At 40.8% G+C, this 23,131-nt stretch overlaps 1 protein-coding gene across 4 annotated transcripts in view; it reads left to right on the top strand.

The window, feature by feature from the left end:
- The window catches only part of RASGRF2 (Ras protein specific guanine nucleotide releasing factor 2), a 238,392-nt gene that overhangs the window by 89,299 nt on the left and 125,962 nt on the right, over positions 1–23,131 (top strand). For all 4 annotated transcript variants that reach the window (XM_041752325.1, XM_041752326.1, XM_041752327.1 and 1 more), the window contains exons 5-9: positions 1,259–1,512; positions 10,333–10,412; positions 10,795–10,988; positions 16,329–16,438; positions 17,212–17,330. In XM_041752325.1, coding sequence (XP_041608259.1) covers positions 1,259–1,512; positions 10,333–10,412; positions 10,795–10,988; positions 16,329–16,438; positions 17,212–17,330 — 757 coding nt within the window. The remainder of the gene's footprint in view (positions 1–1,258; positions 1,513–10,332; positions 10,413–10,794; positions 10,989–16,328; positions 16,439–17,211; positions 17,331–23,131) is intronic.

The following is a 23,131-nucleotide window of genomic DNA, read 5'->3' as shown; positions in this document are numbered from 1 at the left end:
TCTAACACTTACTTTCTAAACTTACTAAAAACCCTCAATAACAACAAATCAAATAGCCTGATTTAAAAATGGGCAAAGGATTTGAATAGACATTTCTCCAAAGATGAAATCATACACATGACCTTTGAAGAAGTCATATACACTGAAAAGCTGCTCAGGTTCACTAGGCATCAGAGAAATACAAATCAAAACAACAGTGCCTATTAAAAAATCTCACACCCATTAGGATGACTACCATCAAAAAAACAACATAAATGTTGAAGAGGATGTTGGGAAATTGGAACCTTTGTGTACTCTTGGTGGGATCGTGAAGTGGTTCAACGTCTATGGAAAGCAGTATAGTCATTCCTCAAAAAATTAAAAATAGAACTACCCCCATGGTGCAGCATTCCCACTTCTGGGTATATATCCAAAATAACTGAAAGCAGGATCTTGAAGTGATATTTACACTCCCACGATCACTGAAGCATTATTCACAATAGCCAAGAGGTAGATGCAACTCAAATGTCTATCAGGAGATGAATGGAAAAACAAAATGTATGTACAATGGAATATTATTCAGCCTTAAACAGAGAGGAAATCCTGGCTCATGGTACAACATGGATGAACCTTGAGGACATTATACTAAGTGAAATAAACCAGTCACAATAAGATAGATATTGTGTGATTCCACTTATAGGAGCTACCTAAAGTGGTTAAATTCACTGAAACAAAGAATGGTGAGTACCACGGACTGAGGGAAGGGAGTAGTAGGAACTGTTGTTCAATAGGTATAGAGTGTCAGTTTTGCAGGATGAAGAAGTTCTGGAGATCTGTTGTACAACAATGTGAAATACTTTATCTGAACAATACACCTTAAAATGGTTAGGATGGTAAATTTTAAGTTCTTTGCTTTTTTTTAACCACAATTAAAAAAACTTTAATATCTGCTTTTATATTATTAAAGAATAAACCTTCCATTTATTCCTTTATTGAAATGTTAATAACTGAATATGTACTATTATCCTATTCTGGTGTCCATATGGGCAGTCCTAAAGGGCTTAAGATATCGAAGAAACTTGTGAAGCTGAGAAAAATATTATTTTTAAATCCTCTTTTTTCTACCACCTGGAAAAGCCTGCCGCTATTTACTCTAGCGCTGGGACCATTATTAATGCACTAATGAAAAAACAGGGTTTATGTGGCGTAGGATGGAAACCTTTACTGACAGGCTGACCCCACAGCGCCCTGAGATCTTTCTGTTGTTGCTGTCCTTTAGGTTCAGAGCTTCATGAGAGGATGGTTGTGTAGAAGGAAATGGAAGACTATTGTGCAGGATTACATTTGTTCTCCTCATGCTGAAAGTATGAGGAAGAGAAACCAGATTGTGTTCACCATGGTTGAAGCCGAGTCAGAGTATGTTCACCAGCTCTACATCCTGGTCAATGGCTTCCTCCGGCCCCTGCGGATGGCGGCCAGCTCCAAGAAGCCTCCCATCAGCCATGATGATGTCAGCAGCATTTTCCTCAACAGGTTTGTATTGGCATAAATCAGAGTCATGAGAAAGACGCATTTTTATTTCTTAAAAGAATTTTCACTCTTTAAAAAAAATTATTTACTCATGAGAGACACACAGAGAGAGACAGAGACACAGGCAAAGGGAGAAGCAGGCTCCCTTTGGGGGAATTTTTACTATTAATAGGTACCATAAAGTCACCTTTACAGGTGTGTGATATTGAAAATGAGAAAGCTGTCATTTGTGTCTCATTATTTGTCCAAATTTACGTGTCTTTATCTTGAATCATGGCATCTAGTTCTCTGGTTTGTCTCTATTCGACATGTGTTTTCTTGTCATTGTGTGGGTGTGTGTGTTGGGAAAGATAATCTTCATAAACTGAGGGAAATGGAATGAGTAATGGGTCGTCACATGTAATTTATACAGACATACTTTAGAAAGAACAATAACAGAGGGCCTGAGAATCTGTAGCAAATTTATTTGCTACTTATAGTGTCCTTCCTGCTGAGGATTTATCAGTGAGCAAAGAAGAAATCCCTGCCTTCATGGAACTTAAATTTTGATGTGGGAAGGGAAATAAGGAATGGTGAATAAGAGAAATATGTAGTATATTATGTGGTGATGAGTGTTGTGGAAAAAATCAAGAAGGGGAGAGGACTTTGGGGTGCCTGGGTGTTGTACTTAAAATTTATTTACTTGTTTTTGAATATATAATACATTTACATCATCCAAAATTCAAAACAACATGAAGACATCAAATAACTTACTCTTGTCTCTGCCTAGCCCCATTTCCCCCACTTTCCATTTTTAACCATTTTCATTAGTTTCTTACATATCTTTCTAGTGTCTCTTGATGTAGAGCAATCAAATTTGGATGTGGAATCCTATTTTCTTTCTTCTTACACAAAAGGCAATGAACTTTAATATGTACTTGCCTTTTTTCACTTAACAGTATATTCTAGACATCTTCCCATATTGACATCTAAAGAGCATTCTATTTTTTAAAAAATCACTATGGGGTAGCCCGGGTGGCTCGGCGGTTTGGTGCCACCTTCAGCCCAGGGCCTGATCCTGGGGTCCCAGGATTGAGTCCCACATGGGGCTCCCTGCATGGAGCCTGCTTCTCCCTCTGCCTGTGTCTCTGCCTCTCTCTCTCTCTCATGAATAAATAAATAAAATCTTAAAAAAGATAAACATAAAAATAATAAAAATAAAATCACTACTTTTTTTACATTATGTGAATATGCCATAGTTTTTCTATAACCAGCTTTTAGAAAGGCCTCAAAGATAAGTTAACTTTTGAGTAAAGACTTGGAATTGATGAAGCAGCAAGCCATTTGGCTATCTGGGAGAACAGTGAGGCAAGCAGAGGAGACAGTCTATGCAAAGGGCCTGAGGCCGGGGCAGATCTGGTTTGCTTGTTTTGAGGAACTGACTAAGGATGAAAAGAGGTAACAATACGACATTGTAAAGATGTTTGCTTTTACTGTAAATAAGATGGGCAGATACTGGTAACATTTTGAGGAGAGAAGTAGTATCATATAACTCATATTTTAAAATCTCACTCTGGTTTCTCTGTTGAGAATAGAGTGCAGGGAAATCAGTTTGGTGGCGATCTCAATAAACCAGGTGAGAGGTGATTGTAGCAGGGAGGCCTGTTAGGTGGCTATTACAATAATATAAGCAAAAGATGGTTGTCATTGGAGGCAGTGATATATGGATGGATTCCTGGTATATTTTAAAATAGAACCAATGAGATTTTCTGATGAGTTTGATGTGGGGTTTTGAAGGAAAGTCCAAGGTTTTGGGGCTGAACAGCTAGAAGGATAGAGTAACTTCTCACTAAATGGGAAACATTGAGGTATAGAGAGGTTTGGGGGAAAGACAAAGAGTTTTTGTCTCAGACCTCTCAAGCATGAAGGCTATTATCCATTCATATGGAGAAATCAAGTGAACAGGGACTATATATCAGGGAAGGAGTTTGGGCTGGAGATATAAATTTGAGGCTCCAATAGCATATGGATAGTATTTAAAGCAGTTGGTCTGAATGAGATTACCAAGGGAGTAAGCACAGATGTGAATGAGAGAAGAGGAACGACACTGAGCCCCAGGAGATTCCAACATTTGGAGATGAAGAAGATGAGGAGGAACTAGCAGAAAAGAATGAAGAAGATCCATTAGGGTCATAGGATGAAAACCAGCAGAATGGGTTGTCCTGGAAACCAAGGCAAGAACAAATGAACTCCGTCCAAAGGGTCAAATAAAATGGTAACTGAGAACCGACCATATGTTTAACACAGAGCTTATAGGTAACTTTGATGAGGGCCATTAGGAGAGCCATTGGAGGGGACTTAGGAGAGAATGGGAGGGAAGGGTAATCATCGGAGAGAGTTGGTATCGAAAACTCAAAGAGTGTTGCTATAGAGAGGAGCCAATAAACAAGACGGTACCTGGAGGTAAGTTTATACCTGGAGGTATAAAAAAATGTGCGTGTGTTTTGACTTAGGATAAAAATTACATTGATAACAAGGGGGAAATGACGTAGGGTAGAGGAGGATATTGCTGGAGCAATAAACTTGCATAGACAAAAGTGGGTAGAACAGGGTGTACAAGTCAAGTGGGTGCATAGGGAGGGAGGGAATAGTACCTTGATACATATGTCATTAGGAAGCAAGGACATGTGACAGTGCTGACAGAAGGAACGTATTGGGGTTAGATAAGAGGGGAAAGTGTATGATATTGTAGAATAATTGCTACACAGCTGGAAGAGCCTATATTACTCTATTAGGGTGGTGGTCATGACTGTCAGTGAGACTAGTCAGGATGGTTATGTGTTTTTCTTCAGCCACTTTCAGCTGCACTGGTGCAGAGTGGGTGGGTGAGTGGCTTTTTTGGTGTTGTGTGAGGCTAATATGATGACATGAGAAATGAATAGGGGAGTTGAAGGTTATGCAAGGAAGAGATTATAACAGTGAGCCATGGAATCTAAACTGTGCAGAGAGGGAAATGATGGTGCAAGGGGTTTTGGTCAGTGATAAGATGACAGGATCATGCATGAAGGTCCTGGTGATGTAGAAGCCTTTTTGGAGTCAGAGTTCTAAAGGCAGTGAATTGAAAGATCAGAAAACAGTTTGCTTGAAACTGAGATAGGGAGGGGATGTAGTTACTGACAATGACAAGGTCTAAAGTACCATCAAAGGAGTGTTGGTTGAAGTTATTGGAGGGAAAGATGCCAAGAGGAGAGGAGTTCAAAGGCCCTAGAGGCCAGGAGTGTTGGTTTTTGTGCCTATTAGAGTCACCCAGAATTATGACAGGAGTAGTATTGGAGAAAGGACTGCCAGCGAGCTGGGAACTTGGAGCTCAGAGCTCAAGGCATTAAAAGAAAGGCTGGGGAAGAGTTCTACTCCAAGATAGTGTTGTAGGAAGACCCTAAACTCACCTTCTCCAGGGAACACACCAATGACACCTAGAACAATTCCTCTTGAAGAAGGACTGAGGGCTTGATTGAATAGTTTCTACATAACCAGAGATGGAGAGAAAGGGCAAGAGAACAGCAAGAGGGAGGGAGACATGGTAACAAAGGGAATTGACCCTTGATGCTGCAAAGAGCAGTGGGACTGTGTTGTACTGAGGGACCAGGAACAGATTCCTCTGGTCTTGGGCAGCGAATAAAAGCTACAGTTTGAAAGAGCAGCTGGCATATAAAAAAGAGACAATGCTAGAACTTTGCCAAGTGGTAGATAAGCCACATGGGTGCTCTCCAAGTCAGAGGGTTTATGTTCCCACCCCACTTTTTTATTTGTTTTTATAAAAACCTGGAAAAAGTAACATATTTGTTTTATTAATGTGTGCTTACACCTACATGCTTGGCTGTATGTTCCCTTAAGGAAGTTACTTAAGTGTCCACCAGTTAACCAATAGATAAGGAAAAAGTACATACACACGAGACACACACACACTGGAATATTACACAGCCATAAAAAGGGATGAGGTTTTGTTTTGTTTTAGGGTTTTTTTTTTTTTGGCCTTTTTAGACAACATGGATAGACCTGGAGGGTGTTATACTAAGTGAAATAAGTCAGACTGAAACAAATACCATATGATTCCCCTCAAAAATGGGATCTAAAATTAAATAAATAAACAAAAAGCAGAATCAGACCTATAAATACAGAGAACAAACTGATGGTTGCCAGAGGAGAGGTGGGTGAAGGGTTGGACAGAATGGGTAAGTGGGAGAGGGAGATACAGGCTTCTAGTTATGAGATGAGTAAATCATGTGAATAAAAAGCAGAGCATAAGGAATACAGTCAATTGTATTATAATAGTGATTTAACAGGACAGATGGTAGTTACACTGTGGTGAGCGTAGTATAATGTATAAACTTGTCCAATCATGAATTATACACATGGAAGTAATGTAATATTGTGTATCAACCATAGTCAAAAAAACTGTTTTAAAGAAAAAGAACAAAAATTATTGCAATATATTTTAATTTGTTTTTTTTAAGGAATTAAGGCTTTTTTTGCATTTATCTTATTTTACTTTATTTTCTTTTATTATTGAAGTATAACTGACATATAGTGTTACATTAGTTTCAGATGTGCAATGTAATGGTTCAACAATTCTGTACATTACTCAGTCCTCAGCAGGATATGTGTACTCTTCATTCCCTTTATTGAACCCATCCCCCAGCCTGCATTTATTTTAGGTTATTGCCAATTCTGAGCTAAAGGTTTTTTTTCCCTGGATGCCTGGGTGGCTCAGAGGTTGAGCGTCTGCCTTTGGCGCAGGGTGTGATCCTGGAGATCCGGGATGGAATCCCACATCAGGCTCCTGCAGAAAGCCTGCTTCTTCCTCTGCCTTTGTTCTCTCTCTCTGTGTCTCTCATGAATAAACAAATAAAATCTTTAAAAATAAATAAATAAATAAAGGTTATTTCCCCTAGGTTTTTATAAAATGAAGACCCACACTATAAGGAAGATTTTAGGGACTAAACCATAGATCATAATTAAAATGTACTTAAATATTTAGAAAGGCATGGCTGGGGGTGTCTATAGATGACTGTGTGGCTGATAGATGGTAACTTTTTTTTTTAATGATTTATTTATTGGGCGAGGAGGAGCAGAGGGAAAGGGAGAGAGAAAATGTCAAGCAGACTCCCCACTGAGTGCAGACCCCATCTTGGGGCTCAATCTCAAGACCCTAAGGTTACAATCTGTGCTGAAACTAAGAGTCAGGTGCTTAACTGGCTATGCCACCCAGGCACCCCTGGAAGGTAACTTGTTAACAGGAGATTAGAAGCTTGGCTTCTCTGTTGTGAGGCAGGAGGAAGATCTCCCCACATTAGGTGGCAGTGGCCCTATGCAAGTGTGTGAGACATCTTGAGGGACCTAAGAGGAGCTCCTGATCATCAGGCTGCACAGCTAGCCTTTTGGCAAATACTTCCATCACCCAAGCATGTCATTTCAACAGTTCTGATGACAATGGACGGGATTGTAAACTACCCTCTGGTAGTGATGCCAGCAGAGCCTGCACCACCTTGCTCTTAGGTCAGCTCTGGGGATTTGTTTCTGTTGGATTGCGTGATCTGCAATCTGGAAGGCCAGATTTGTCATATTGTTTAAATTCGGAGTCAGGATGTGCTGGGCCTCTTCTTGGAAGGTGAAGCTGTAAGCTCTTCATACACTTAGCAGTTGTTTACTATACCTAGTCCTTAAGGGAGATCTGAAGAGGTATGTTTTTATCTTTTTATTTTATGTATTCATTTTTAAGATACATGTTTTTCTTTTTTTTAAATAGTTTTTAATTCCAGTTAACATCCTGAAAAGAGATGTTTTTAAAGCTGAGGTTCATAGGGTGTTTGTTGTCACTGCGGCTGTTTAACTGGATTCCTTTCCTTGACTTTAAATGGGAAGGACAGGCTTCCAGTTATGGCAGGTCAGTTTTGAATTTCTTTTTTAACAAAATTATTTGTTTATTTATTCCAGAGAGAGAGAGAAAGAGAGAGGGAGAGAGAGAGAGAGAGAGAGAGAGAGAGAGTGGGAGGAGGACAGAGGGTAAGGGACAAGCAGACTGCAAGCCCAGAACCCAGTGAGGGGCTCCATCTGGGGACTCTGAGGTCATGACCTGAGTTGAAACCAAGAGTCTGACCCTTAACTGACCGAGTCACCCAGGCACCCCAATTTTTTTGCATTTCAACAGTTTATACTTAAAAAAAAAACTTACCTACGTACAGGATTATTTCATTTTTTTCTAACCATCCTGGTATCAAAATATGAAAGTAGATGTATCAGTTATATACATTTTCAGTGTAGGAAAAAGAAGCCTCTCTGTGAGTGGAGGGAGTTCATTGCTTACAGAACTCTTTGGAAGAGCTGGAGGAGTAAAGTCAGGGAGCTGCGCCTGGAGCTTTGAGTTCAAGGGCACAGCACTGTAGACATGCTTCGGTAGTGAGGAAGTACAGCACCACCATTGCCACCTGTCTGCCTTTCAGGTCCAGGAAGCTGTTGCCTAGAAACAAAAACACTGAGGCTGGGTGCTGGAATGGCCCCTAAAATACTCACATTTCCGTGACTGACTTTCAGCAACAGGAAGATTGCCTCTACTCCAGCCTCCCACGTCTTATTTACCAAGTGCATCTATTGGTGCAACAGGTGGAACCGAACTCACCTCCAGAACCACATTTACAAGGGAGTCAGAGGAGTGTGGCCTTAGTTCTCCATCGGGTCCACCTAGAAGGAGGAAGGGATGACTAAGATACAATATCTAGATTTGCTTGAAGTCCTTGAACAACAAACACTGCTTAGTTAAAATTTCTTTTTTTTTTTTTTTAAGATTTTATTTATTTATTCCTGAGAGACACAGAGAGAGAGGCAGAGACACAGGCAGAGGGAGAAGCAGGCTCCCTGCAGGGAGCCCGATGTGGGACTCGATCCCAGGACCCCAGGATCACAACCTGAGCTGAAGGCAGACACTCAACCACTGAGCTACCCAGGAGCCCCTTAGTTAAAATTTCTATAAAAGAAAAATAAATTATCATCTTCAAGCAGTGTGTATTTTGTTTCCTGGACCATTTGGAAAAAATTAAGGATTTCCCATTGATGTTTACTGTAGTGGAATTTGACTTCAACAAACCAGAGTATCTCACTGACATGAATGATTCTGTGTTTGATTGTGTGGATGTGTTAGTTCAGAAAAGGCTTTAGAGGTTCATTCCAACGGGATAATTGTAATGAGGAAGCAAAAGTTGCTTTGGTAACTACTCTTCTTGAACTTTTTAGAAATTTGGATCTCTAACTATGCCTAGTTCTCATTTTATTTTTTTATTTTTTTGTTTTCAAGAATTTTTTAAATAATAAATTTATTTTTTATTGGTGTTCAGTTTGCCAACATACAGAATAACACCCAGTGCTCATCCCGTCAAGTGCCCCCCTCAGTGCCCGTCACCCATTCACCCCCACCCCCCGCCCTCCTCCCCTTCCACCACCCCCAGTTCGTTTCCCAGAGTTAGGAGTCTTCATGTTCTGCTCCCTTTCTGATATTTCCTACCCATTTCTTCTCCCTTCCCTTCTATTCCCTTTCACTATTTTTTATATTCCCCAAGTGAATGAGACCATATACTGTTTGTCCTTCTCCGATTGACTTATTTCACTCAGCATAATACCCTCCAGGTCCATCCACTACGAAGCAAATGGTGGGTATTTGTTGTTTCTGATGGCTGAGGAATATTCCATTGTATACATAAACCACATCTTCTTTATCCATTCATCTGTCGATGGACACCGAGGCTCATTCCACAGTTTGGCTATTGTGGACATTGCTGCTAGAAACATCGGGGTGCAGGTGTCCTGCCGTTTCACTGCATCTATATCTTTGGGGTAAATCTCCAGCAGTGCAATTGCTGGGTCGTAGGACAGTTCTATTTTTAGCTCTTGGAGAAACCTCCACACAGTTTTCCAGAGTGGCTGCACCATTTCACATTCCCACCAACAGTGTAAGAGGGTTCCCTTTTCTCCGCATCCTCTCCAACATTTGTGGTTTCCTGCCTTGTTAATTTTCCCCATTCTCACTGGTGTGAGGTGGGATCTCATTGTGGTTTTGATTTGTATTTCCCTGATGGCAAGTGATAAAGGGCTAGTTTCCAAGATCTATAAAGAACTTATTAAACTCAACACCAAAGAAACAAACAATCCAATCATGAAATGGGCAAAAGCCATGAACAGAAATCTCACAGAGGAAGACATAGACATGGCCAACACGCACATGAGAAAATTCTCTGCATCACTAGTTCTCATTTTAGTATCTCCGTGTAGGCTTTGTCCTTTTCAGAGGATTCTTTTACATTTCTGTCTTGGGAGTCTTGGGAGTGGTTACAGTAGAGTACTGCCAAACCTTTGCTATGGATTTTTTCCCCTCTCTCCTGTCAAAACTCATTTTAATGAAAGAGAGAGTACTTTCCCTGAGTTATCATCTAGACTCAAATCTAAGAGGAAAAGGATCATAACTAATTCATTGATTATCAGTTGAAGTGCTACATTCTAACAGTAGAAAGATATTGCTATTACAAATTGATAAGGCGAGTTATATGACAGTGATTTGGTGCTCAGTGTCTTCCAGTGTTTGAAGCTTAGCTCAGAATTTTCTTTGAATTTTTGAGATTGTCTGAAAGATAAATTGCTTTATGAGGGCGAATGCAATCCATGTTATTATTGGGCATAGAGTTGGGAGGCCCTGGGAGACATGTATATCACGTATTTATTAAGGTTTTAAGGACTCAGGAGGCTTCTTTAACAAAATAGACACTTTGCAATGACTGAATTATTTTTCCATTTTTATAGTGAAACGATTATGTTTCTTCATGAAATATTTCACCAAGGACTGAAGGCGAGGATAGCAAACTGGCCTACTTTGATTTTAGGTGAGTGCATGCTTTAGAGATAAAAGATTTTCTCTTAAGATGGCTACAATTAAAGTAAAATAACTTCAGCATCATTCAGCCTAAGCTGTCTGAATTTCCCTCTTGACCTGTGAGCTTCCTTATGTTCTGGGGACCTGTTTCATTGTCCTTTCAGCCCTTTGCCCTGACCTGTCATAGTGCATTTGGGGCAAGAGTCATGCTCGGCCTCCGGGTGCCTTCCACCAGAACAGTCATTCAGGCATCTGAACTGGGGGCCCTGTGCATGTGTGACCCCTGGTGCTGGGAGCTGCTCTCTGCCATCCCATCGAGTGCATCTCTCCTCATACCTTGGGTAATTTACCAAGGGCAAAGAGAAACTGCCATGTTTACTTCTTTTTTCCAGCTGATCTGTTTGATATTTTGCTCCCCATGTTGAACATTTATCAAGAATTTGTGCGTAATCACCAGTACAGCCTCCAAGTGCTTGCCAATTGTAAGCAAAACAGAGATTTTGACAAACTCTTAAAACAGTATGAAGCCAACCCTGCCTGTGAGGGGAGGATGCTGGAAACGTTCTTGACCTATCCAATGTTTCAGGTAAGTCATCTGGGACACATTTTATAAGTCACTGACTCCAGTCTGGTGGTACTGATGCCTGCGGTGACCAGAGCGAGGTGTCCAAGTGTGCCCTGTGGGGAATTACGGCGCGTATGCATCCTCTGTCATCTTGAGCTTGACCCTGAGATAAGCAAACATATGCCACACATTTTCTGTCTGTGTAGTATAAGGAAGAAGAGCAGACATTTTTTTAAAAAAAAAACCAGGCATTTTTGAAGCGATTAAATCAGGAATGATTTTGTGCAAAGTGGCACAATTTTCTCTTTACAGAAAGCTACCACACAGACTTCTTCCATGGAGTCTCCTCCTCCAGCATGTTTAAAAATATTATCAGGTTTACAGAAATAGGATGCTGTGCAAAAGTTCCAGTATATGCTGGTTGCATAAAAGGCTCCTGCAGGGTGGAGTGACTGCTGGGAAAATCTTTGTTTTCCTGCCCATCCTCCCCGCCCCGTTACAATTGCTATTGGAACTAGTCTCGAGCTTGTCTGGAGCTCTGGAGAGCCAAAGGAGGACGGCTGGGCCACAGAGGCGACCGAGGGTCTGGAGGCCCTGGCAGGACCTGGGCACTCTTGGCCCAGAGTCGGGTTCTTGCATTGAGGTTGGGCCTTGTCCTTACATTTACCTTTTTGGCATTAGAGGGCCCCTGAGGGACCAAGCACACTTGTGTCCTTGCCTGTGTCGCAGGCTTTACCATTCCGAGTCCTTGAGTGAGGACTGTGGAAGTCAAAATGTGAATTGAATCTCCCGTTCTTTTGAAAAGCGTTGATTCTGTTCTTTTGGAAAGGCATTGAGTGTTCTCATTGTGGAATTTATGGGGCTTCTGGCCAGGCCTCCAGATTGTCATGTGGTAAACCGATTCTCCTCATCATGTGTTAGGGCTTCTGCGGAGAGCTTTGCCCCCCTACAGGCACTGCTGACCCCAGCAGATCATTGTGTAGCCTCAGAAAGAAATGTTGCTCTGGGTCATAATTGTTTGTCTTAAAGTTGGTCAGTCCTGCTTGAAATCCTGGAAATCACCGTAGAGGTTGAGTAAGGTTTTTAAAAACCAAAAGGATGCACTTGAAACAACTTAAATATAGTGAAACTTTATAATGTTATTGTGTTGTTTCATGGAACTGAGTTGTTTGAACTCTTGGCCTCTCTGAGGAAATATTTTACAAGAAAAACTTCAAAGCAAACAAAAAAAAGTTTGCTTTTTTTTTTTACCTTATAAAAATTGTAATTTAAGCCTTTATTTATAGCAAAACAAACTTTATATAGTGCAGTGTTCTGAGATTCTGTTTGAATATTTGGCATTACTCTGGATGATGATTAAATACTTGAAATTGTGTCTTTCAGGCAACTTTGCCTCGGGTGAATATTCAAAGGTAGAGTTATCAAAGGCACATGGAATATTCAGGGGGTACCTAGCGCCCTTTCTGACAGCCCATTAATGTCTTCCTGAGGCCTATTTAATTTCCCTGGGTGTGATTCTCTCAGTGTTTTGTTTTATTTTATTTTTTTAGGATTTTATTTATTTATTCATGAGAGACACAGAGAGAGAGGCAGAGACATATGCAGAGGGAGAAGGAGGCTCCCTGTGGGGAGCCCAGTGCAGGATTCAACCCCAGGATGCTGGGATCATGACCTGAGCCAAAGGCAGACATCAACCACTGAGCCACCCAGGTGCCCCTCTCTCAGCGTTTTAAAGTGACACAACTGCGCTTGAGCTTTAGGGGAGGTGTCCAAACACAGTAGAATGTAGGGCCTTGGAAAGTCCTTTGGATCATCTTTAAAGTGCTGAGATACTCTCCTACCACCCTCCCTCCTTTGCCCTGGAGTTTAAGCCCAATAAGAATGACTTGGCATTTTCACTGACTCCAAGGAATTCCCATAATGTCATGAAAGGACCATTGGACTGAGAATCTTTAGAAGACCTGGATGTCTGGCTCACTCTTCAGTTGTAGCATTGAGGAAAATAATTGAAACAATATAAATCTTGGTTTCTTACTCTTAAAATTGAGGCACTTGAGCTCTAGTCATCTCCCAGAGGTCTAGCTGACTCTGTGATTTTAAGGGGACTGCACCAGTTCTAAAAGTTTGGGTTGGGTAACTATGTGGGGGTTCAAGGAGCCTGGTCCAGGAACCCCCATTCCAAGACTGTGGTGGCCCCAAACCCTAGAATTTAGCTGATAGATCACATGTTGAGGCTCTGTGGCTTCTTCCAGACCAAAGGCACTTGTTCTGAGAGCCTGGGAGGTTCAGGGAGAAACCTCAAACTTGAAGAATTTAGCCAGAGTTGGTCCAAACTGCAGGAAGTGTGCAAATTGAAAGAACAAAGAACATTGAGTTGTGCTATTTATTTATTTGTTTCCCTAGAACTATCTTGAATAGACCAAGAGGGGAAACCATCAGAATCTGCTACCTCTAAGAGCCTCATTCTCCTTGATGTCTCTTCTTTGTCTTGTTCGCTTGGTGTCTCTTCTTCCTGCCTTCTCCCTAGGAGTAACCATATGGAACACTTGGGGGAAAATTGCCCTTTCTAGAAGCTTGAAGGTTTTTTTTTCTCACTAGGTTCATTCCCTCCTTCTTGTTGCCTTTTGGTTCTTTCACAAATGAGGTGAAATAGTCATGAAAGTGTTTGCTCCCTTGAAGGGTCCAACTGTTTCTACTTCCCCCTGCATACATGTGTCAGCAGTAGTACTTTTGCACTTCCAACTTGCCCTAGTGGAGGCTGGACCTGGGGATGAGGCTGAGGCACTTTATTCTTTTTTTTTTTTTTTTTGTGCTATTAGACAACAGTAGAAGAAGTGACCCTAGTTCATGCCACCAAGGGACCTCTGGCCAGACTTTTACTTGAGTCTAGACATGGGGGCAGAGGTTGGTGTGGGCACAGGGGAGAGGCGATTGGCAGCTTTCAGCCTGTATATGTATAGAAGAGAAAGTGTTCTGGGCTCTTTGTCAAGTAAGTCAATTGCTGCTTTTAATGTACTATGTTGAGCTTTGAAACATGGAAGAATTGTAGAATTTGGATGATGTAGTAAATTTATCCTCAATTGAACTATCAGACAAATAAGTCCAAGTGTTGCCAAGAAATTTGTTTATGGAAAATAATGTAGTTATTAATATAATTTTTAATTAGCAAAGACAATGGCTTGACTGGTACTGTTTAAATTGGCTTCAGCTGCTCCTAAGTCCATAGGTAAGCCAGTCGTGAATTCTGCCCCCTATGAGAACTGTTAGATGTTCTCCAGCAAGTAGCCACTTGCCGCTCTAGCCACCTATTTACTGTAACAGCAGAGCAAGCTCATTAATGTCTACAAAGTGACAAGCATTGTTCCATAAATGAAAGGAGAATTATGATTCATCTGGACAGCACTTACTGTGATTCTTGTTTTTTGGGGGAACAGATTTATAATCAGCTCTTGAATATACAGATGCGCTCTTTGGAGAGCCGTCCACTTTTCTGCAGAATGTCCTTTCCCAGCTTTTTTGGCAGCTTCAGGCTTGTTTGTTCCTCCACCAGAAAGTAGAAAGGGCCAGTTTCTGAATTTCAAATCCATCTATTTGAATCTGAGCCAAGGAGCTCTCTAAAATAGATTTAATTAATGGGGGAAGATCATGAAGCTATTGACTAAACTTAGTTTTGTGGGTTTTCAGTGCTTGCCTCGTATGTGTCAGGCGCTCCCACTCCTACCTTCTTTGTTATGAAAGATTTAGTGCATTAGCTGTTGTTTGCCTTGATTTTCTTGTATGACTGCTGACTTAGAGGCATACTGGCTTTGTGCGGAAGGGATATTTGAAAGCGTATGTTTCCCAGGGACCTTTACCAGGAGAAGTTTATGGGATGGAGAGGAAGTGTCCTCCACATGTCTTACACAGGGAGGGGTCTCCCTCCTTTAAGGAGTCTGTCTGAACTTCCAAAACTTTAATAGGATGACATTCCCTAGTATACGGTCCCAGAGTATCAACTGCAGATCCATGTCTGTGCTGATGGCCCTGCCCTTTGTGCTCATGCATAAACATAGGCCCTCAGTAGACCACAGTAGGTGACCCAGTGAAGGCCACCCCCTGCACAAGAGCAAAAGCAGATCCGTAGACAGGGCTGCCAACATCTCAGGACAGGATGGAAGGAGCTAGCCACAGCGCTCCAGGAGGCTGTTTTACTTTCTTCCTTCTCAGAAGTCCTTTTGAGGGTTGAGTGAGTCCCCAGGCCCCACAGAGGAGACCGATTGGGTTTGTGTACCAGTGAGAGCCATGTTCATGGCTGGCTCTGTCATGTACTGTGAGACCACCCTGGGCAAGTTACCAGACCGCTTCACGCTTTGTTTCCTCCTTATCTCTGTATAATGGGGACATAACCCTTCTGTTGGTGTGGAGGTTTGGGCGTACACGCCCATTGCAGGCCCCGTTATGGCAGCTGTGGTGCATGCATGTCGTTATTAAAGTTAAGCCCACTGCCCCAGCTTTCTAAAAAAATTTTATCTGTAAACCAGTAAATAAGTAGAATTAAAAATATATATACATATATATAAATAAGTAAATAAGTAGAATCAGTAAAACTTGAGTTAAATCTCTACTATGTTCATTTAAAATCGTCATATGGCTGGTGGAGTTTCCGCTTTTGACAGAATTCAGATAGTTTATCCATAAACAAAAGTATAAGTAAATAATGTAATTAAACAATACATTTTACTGCTAGAAGGATGAGTTAAGGTAAAGTAGGATGAGAATGTAATAAAGGTGAGTATGTCTTCTCCCAGGTTTAAATTCTTAAAGAGAACATTGCAGTAGGGTTGTGAATTTAAAAAAAAAAATGTGGGGCTGCCTGGGTGGGTGGCTCAGTTGGTTATGCATCTGACTTTGCATACATCAAATCACAATCTCAAGGTCCTGGGCTTGAGCTGTGTGGGGCTCGGGAGCTTCTCTCTCTGTCTCTCTCTCTCTCTCTCTCACTCCCCATGCTCATGCTATCTCTCTCTTCCTCTCAAATAAAAAAAAATATAAACAAATATATCTAAAATATGGACTCATGTGACTTGATAATCACTATGTTTCCCTATGAACCAATTTTCAAATCTTATGGTTAAGAAATATATGCTTATGTTAAAAATCTAAAGAAACAACTGTTTCTTTGGAATATAATATTTTATTACTCTTTTCTTGTGCTCTTGGTGAATGTGGATATGTGGATGTGTGTGTGAAGTTTGAAGTGTAATTCATTTGAGAATTGTAAAAGTAGAGTTGAATTTCTCAGACATGATGGTGCACAGGAGAGGATGTCCCAGGGTCACTCATCCTGACCTCTTGCTCATGCTGGCCTTTATTTGCATTTAGATCCCCAGGTATATCATCACACTTCATGAACTCCTAGCTCATACACCTCATGAGCATGTGGAAAGGAAAAGTCTGGAGTTTGCTAAATCGAAACTAGAGGAACTGTCCAGGTATGTAGAGAACTTATAATAAAGGCTTGATTAGAGAAACCAGCGAGTTAGTTTCTATGGAAACCTAATATATATATATCCAGGGAATAAGAAGTGAGACACAGTCCAACTTCTCCGATTCACCTGAACATGAAATGCTAGCTCTTCAGATGGTACTGAATCAGCATAAACGTTAATTTTAACCAAGAAAAAAAAAATCAATCTTTGAAAATGGTTTTATAGTATGTGAATTTATGTGATTGAGATTATAGGTGTATTTGCGTTTAAGTTTGAAAATATTAACATTTCTTTTAGCGTAGTAGAAAAACAATTTTTAGTTGTGTCTTTGTGTTCATATTTGGCAAAAAGCTAAGAAATGTGTATTTTGGATTTTTCAGTGACTGCACTATTTCAGAGAATTATTTACATCTGTGTTCCTTTAGCTTATATGGAATAAATGGCGTAAAGGTCTCTAACTTGCTCCACCTCTAAGAAATGGCATCCTAATTTCAATGAAGGGGCTGTCCATAAAATGATATGTTGCTTTCCTGTTGGATTTATAAGCAGCACCCCCAGGGTACTCATTGGTTGCTGACCCACTTGTCATTTAGAACTGTGTTGTACGTTGGGTTTGGTTTGAGTCATGGCTGGTTCAAGCCTGGAGGTCTCTCCTCACAGCCTCAGTTGTACTGATACAAGTTCAAAACTGAACTTCCCATATAGAGCTCTTTGCATACCTGCTAGAGCTATACAAAACCTCTCTTCCTGTGATCTGTCCCTGCTGTGTCTGACAGGATAATGCACGATGAAGTGAGTGACACTGAAAACATAAGGAAGAACCTGGCCATAGAAAGAATGATCGTAGAGGGCTGTGATATTTTGCTGGACACCAGCCAAACTTTCATCCGCCAAGGTAAGTCCTTGTTCGGTGGACCCACTGTCTCTAGTGATCTCTGCGACTGTCACATTGTCACTGGCAGATCCTGGCAAGCATTTTGGAGCTGTGTGATTGATACTGTTCATGCAGGACATCCCCATGGTCTTGATCGAGGCTGTGGCTGAGGCCCACATTTGTGCTGTTTCTTTTCAGGGGCCATGAAAAACAGCAACACAATAATAGTAAAGCACGAGTGGGACAGTAAATTACATTCTGACTGGACTCTCTTCCTCAGTGGACCAGACATTCTCTACAGCTCCAAGGAAGACAGATCGGTCTGGCCGATGAGAGTGGCAGTGCCAGGTGGCGACGATATACAGGCAAAGGCCCAAGAGAAACTTGCATTACTCAAAGCCCTTTCACATAGCGGTGGGGACAATGTCCGAAGTGAAAACAGCTGTCTCTTGTTCCCATTCTTTATCAGCACTTCTGGATCAGCCCCACACGATATGATTTGATTCAGTTGGTGACTCCAGTTGCCAAATGAAATGTCTTTTGACCCCTGCCACGCTTTGGTAATGGTGAACGTATCTTGTATCTTGTTTGTGGGATGTGTGCTTTGCAAGCATCACCCAGTATATTAAGCTTCTGAAGTGTTGAAAATTTTTGGGCCAGAAACGAGATGCAACAGCCTAATGGTACATCTCCCTCCGGGGCTCTCACTGCAAAGCGCACTAAGTAAACCTCATCCAAAGTCCTTTTTAAGTGCTTAGGTGTTCTGAGGGAAGGGAGCATGCCCCATGGAGTTGATTTGAGACAACACATCTCACACATTTATAATTTTGAACTTGGTGAGCGGTGGCACATACATTTAGAACTAGAAATAACCTTTAATGTAGCTTCTGTTCATAATGAGCCAATATCATTTGAAGATATTTGCATTTCCATTGCCTACCAAAAATGTGTTGCTTAAATTTTTTTTACTTCATCAAACAAGACATTATTTGAGCTGTGAACCTACATTTTTGCACAGAATACTTAAAAAATGTAACACGCGCTGTTCTATTTTCCATTATTTGTTGATAAAGAGAGAAATTACACATATGTTAAAGTTTGGAAGTATATTTTAGGAAAGGATAGCTTTTCTCATTTTTGGCTTTTGATACTGATTTTCCTTGAAATGTAGTGGAATATAATGCTAACAGCATCAGGCCTTCCTAATCGCTCTGCGTTGCTCCGCACAGACTGTGTCCCCACGGGGCTTCCTGCCTTCCTGGCCCTTGCCTGCCCGTGTGCCTTCCCGTGTGCTGGCCCCAGTGTGGGGACTGGGAATGCCCCTATCCATCCCTTCCATGCCTATTGAAGGTCTGCTTGTCCTTCCAGGCTCAGGTCAGACACCTCTAGGGAGCCTTTGACAATTCTCTCCCCTTCCCTCCAAGTAGAATGAATTTACCTTCGTCCCGGTTTCAGGGCCCCTCACTTCTCATGTCTGTGTTTCATCCTCTTGTGTGTTGTAGGTACATGTTTGCACGCCTGGCGCTCCCAGTCATTGTATCTCTGAAGGGCTGTATTTATGAATTCTCTCTTCCTTTATATGCTGCTTTCCATTATAGATACTTGAAAGAGGGGCACTGCATTAAATCAAATTGCTTGTTGAATTGCAGTTTTGATTATTAGATGTCTCGTTTTGTATTTTTCTTGTATTTGGAGTTCATGGAAAAAATACTTATTGACTAGAGCTTTATAATATGTGAGAATGCAAACAAATGTTTCTGTAACCACTATTTTGTTTTTGAAAAGGCTTGTGATTGAAAAGTATTATTATGCATAAACATTTATTTCTACAAACTTAGACTGCTCTTATCTAAGTTTGAAAAAAACATCTCTAATGAAAAATGCTGAGAGGTCGGATACATTGAATAAGTCTTTTTTTTTTTTCAATGCACCTTGAGGAAAAACCCTCATGAGCCGCCTCTCCCTTTGATTCATGTCCAGATGTTTATTGTTCTCTGCCACATGTTTAAAGCACTTCAATCAGCTATTAATATATCTGATGTTGTTATCGTATTGATGTTGATATAATGATTTGCCTTTATGGTATTTTTCTGTATTGTTTGGTTAGTGTGTTTAGGAATTATTCAATAAAGTTGGTTTTAAAAAATCAGACTGGAACCTGAAAGTAGAAAGGAATCCAATTAACATATAATTTGGGAAGTTTACATTGTTTTGCTTTGGTTGCTCCTATCATCACTTCTACTAAATACCCTTAACAGACTTTAAAACCCAGTGAGATGGGTTTCTTATTCTTTTGAAGTTTGCTGAGTTCTGTTTTCTTTGAAATGGACTACAGCCTATCTCTAATTGTCCACTAGTATTTGTGTTATTTACTTTTAGGAATGGTTTGAGGTATGTTTCAGGCTGTGTGCACGTGCATGTGTGTACATATGCACAAATATATTGCGGTTTCAGTCTCAAATGAACTGTTATTCTGAGACTAGAAAAAAGAAGCCTTCTGGGTCATCTAATAGGCCTCCTTAGAATAGGGGCATCAGCTAAATGTCAACCTGTGGGAATTTAGTTATCAAAATAATAGAAGTTCTATTGTAAATTGATTCTAATTATTAAACAGTTAATGAGCAGGATGCAAAGGATTCTATCATATTATAGTATGGAAAAGTCGTTTATTTTCCAAAATCTACTCAAACTTTGTTGAACTGAAGTGGAAAAGTCTGGGGCAATTATATGAAGGCAGTATTGCCATGTCAGTGGAGGTCAAATCCCATCTCTTCCACTTCCTTGCTGTAGGATATTGGGTGATTTTCTTAGCACCCCTGTGCCTTACTTTGCTCTCGTAGTTAATACTACCCAGCTTTTAGGGCTGTGGTGAAGATTACATGAGCTAACATTGCTCCCAAGAGTATCTAGACTAATGCCTGGGAGAGTATGATGTAAATTTAAAAGCCAAGATCTAAATTTTGGAGTGAGTTTCTGTTTTTCAATAACATGAAATATATATGAATGTTTAATAGAAGGTAAGGCACTCTAAATTGACCAATTGCACAAAACCCATTATGCAGAGTCAGCATCTTGTGGATATGTGAATCAGGATCATTAAGTGAAGGTGACTGAATTCAGAGTGAAAGGCACTGAGAATGAGACCTGGACGTCTGTGGTAGTAACCTAATCATTCCCAGACTTGAAATCCTGTCCTCTCAGTGTAGCAGTGTTCTTTGGAATTGTAACGTGGGGTCTGGGCATGTACCTTCTCAAATACCTAATCCAATAACCTGGAGATTACTCTTTGTTGCCTCTTACTACTGAGTGGAATGAAGAATCTGGGCATTCGCCCATCTTGGATGCCACTCTTGGGAATTTAGTGACTGAATTAACAGAAGTTTTGTTGTAAATTGACTCCCAATTATTAGGTGACCAATGATAGAGATGCAAAGGACTCTGTCACAGCAATGGCCTGACCCTGAGGAATTACTAATTTAATACTAAATATTCCTTTCATTTGTATTAACTAGAGAGGAACCTCCAAGTCTTATAATTATGTTGAAACACCAGGTCAAACATAAAACGAAATGTGAGAAAAATCCACTATGATTATTTTATGAACTAAACAATAGTGTTGAAATTGCTAACTCTTAATTCTGACGTGTAGACTTCTGTCTATACCTAATGTGCATAGTGAGGGGAACAGTTACAGATCAAGCATATTAGGGTATCGTTGCCAAGGAAACATTTATTTATTTTTACCTCAAAGGTGAAATTCATATTACTAATATATGAGCTAACGATGTGTTCTGTAATTTCTGTTTTACAAAATCATTGAATGCTGGAGGCACTTAACAACGCATGATATTAAGTCTTCATGCACTTGGTTATAACCTTTCTGAAAATGACTCCCAAACCTATTGATCCACCAGGATATTTGTCTTATGCTCCAGTCTTGCACTCTGCCCTAACTGATCTCATGGCCCCCATGGCAAAGCTAGAATGTATTGTCTTCTCCCTTCACCCCATCCCTTTCCAAGGGTCAGCTTTCATGTTGCTGAATCCGTTGCCATCTCCTGGCAGTGCCACTCACTGAGGTGTGACCTTAGGAGAGCTGCTTAGCCTCTCAGGCCTCTGTTTTTCCCTTCTGTGAAAAGAGGGGCAAACCAGGTCTTCTGAAAGAGCTCCTTTGGCCTTGTTTCCACCCTGTGAGCCCCATGAGTACAATCCCTTTGCTATTACTTGCTCATTTACTTCCCTAGACATTTTGCCTTGTGCTCTCCCCACCCCTCCTCTACTCTGCAGATTTAATTACTTGCTGCCTGTGTTCTCTGACAGCTTGCTCCCACCTGCCTCACCTCCTTTCCCTCTCCTCTTGCCCCTTCCCTTCAAGGGAGTCAAGCGTTCTCCTGCCCTTTGTTCCACAGGCCCACGCCCTCCCCCAGGACTCCTTCCATGCTATTCTTTAGCCCCCCTGCCCCCCAATAGCTGCCTACTTTGTCTGTCCGGCAGCCCCACCTAAACACTCACCTGAATAGATGGAATCTGCACATGGAGTCTTGGATCCTCACCACCACCACCCCCGTGCCGCCCTCGCACTTCTTTAGATCTCCTTTCAAAAGTAGATGCTATTTGGAATATTCATATGCTAATGTGAACATTTTGTGACCCAAGTTATAGTTTTACCATTTAACATATATGAACAATGTTAGTGGGGCTTTTCCCCACTTATGGATGTAATCTATGCTCATTTAAAAAAAATAGAGAGAGAGAACACAGAAAATGTATGAAGAGGAAATGAGGTTGCCCGCAATCTCATTTTGTAGTGCTGACTCCTGTTATTATTAAAGGGATGAATATACATTTAATGGTTCTTAAGGCTGCATTTGGGGTAGGTGGTAGATTGAACAAACAATAGGTATATTGGAAGTCAAGATATTCACAAGAATCTTTCCTGGTATTTTTTAGTTGGAGATCTAACTTAGATTAGGATTTTATTTTGTGAGAAGAAGGTGGTCATTATTAGGGTGAAATTGCATTTGGTCTACGTAGAGCTTCTCACATTGAATAGAAGACAGTTTTGCTCACAGAAATGCTCTGGGTATAGAGTTTATAGGAGTTCTTTTCCATTTAGAGTCCACAAAGACTCTTTATCACACTTTTTAATTTAATTTTATTCTATTTTTGTGAGAGAATTGGGAGCATAAGCGAGGTAGAGGGGGGAGCAGAGGGAGAGGAAGAGACAGAGCCCAAGCAGTCTCCTCACCCAGTGCGGAGCCCACATGGGGCTTGATCCCCTGCCCCGAGGTCACAGTCCAAGTGGAAATCAAGAGTCAGACATCCAACCTACTGAACCACCCAGGTGCCCTTATTACACATAATTTGAATGTAACCTGAAATAGTTGCCCTTTAAAAATTAACCGATTGCATTGACTTGTACAATTGTGTGTTTTTATAATATACATGAATTGTGAATTTTATTTTTTAGATACAAAGTAAACTCAACTAATGTGCCAGTTTCTACCTTCGCTGCCTCAGGAAGGATAAATCCTATTTTCTTTCTATTGTGTTATTTTATTATCGTATATAATTACACAATGTGTATCTTATTCTTAAGTAAATACATTGATTGAGACCAGACCACTAACGGACAGATGGCCAAAGTGCCTTGTTCTTTAAATTCAGTTTGGCTTTCTTTCAAACTTCTTTTAAAGTTTAAAGATGAATAATCAAGTCTAAAGCATTTCACAGAAATAATAGGAATTAGTTGGGCCCTTAACACACAATACACTGCCTCTTCTGCTCATAGTGTAGCGGATTTCCTTCCAGGGGTGTAGCAA

Source organism: Vulpes lagopus, chromosome 4, assembly GCF_018345385.1.
Source record: "Vulpes lagopus strain Blue_001 chromosome 4, ASM1834538v1, whole genome shotgun sequence".
Classification (NCBI taxonomy): domain Eukaryota; kingdom Metazoa; phylum Chordata; class Mammalia; order Carnivora; family Canidae; genus Vulpes; species Vulpes lagopus.
Note: the sequence above shows the minus strand (reverse complement) of the source record. Positions and strands in the feature narration are given on the sequence as shown.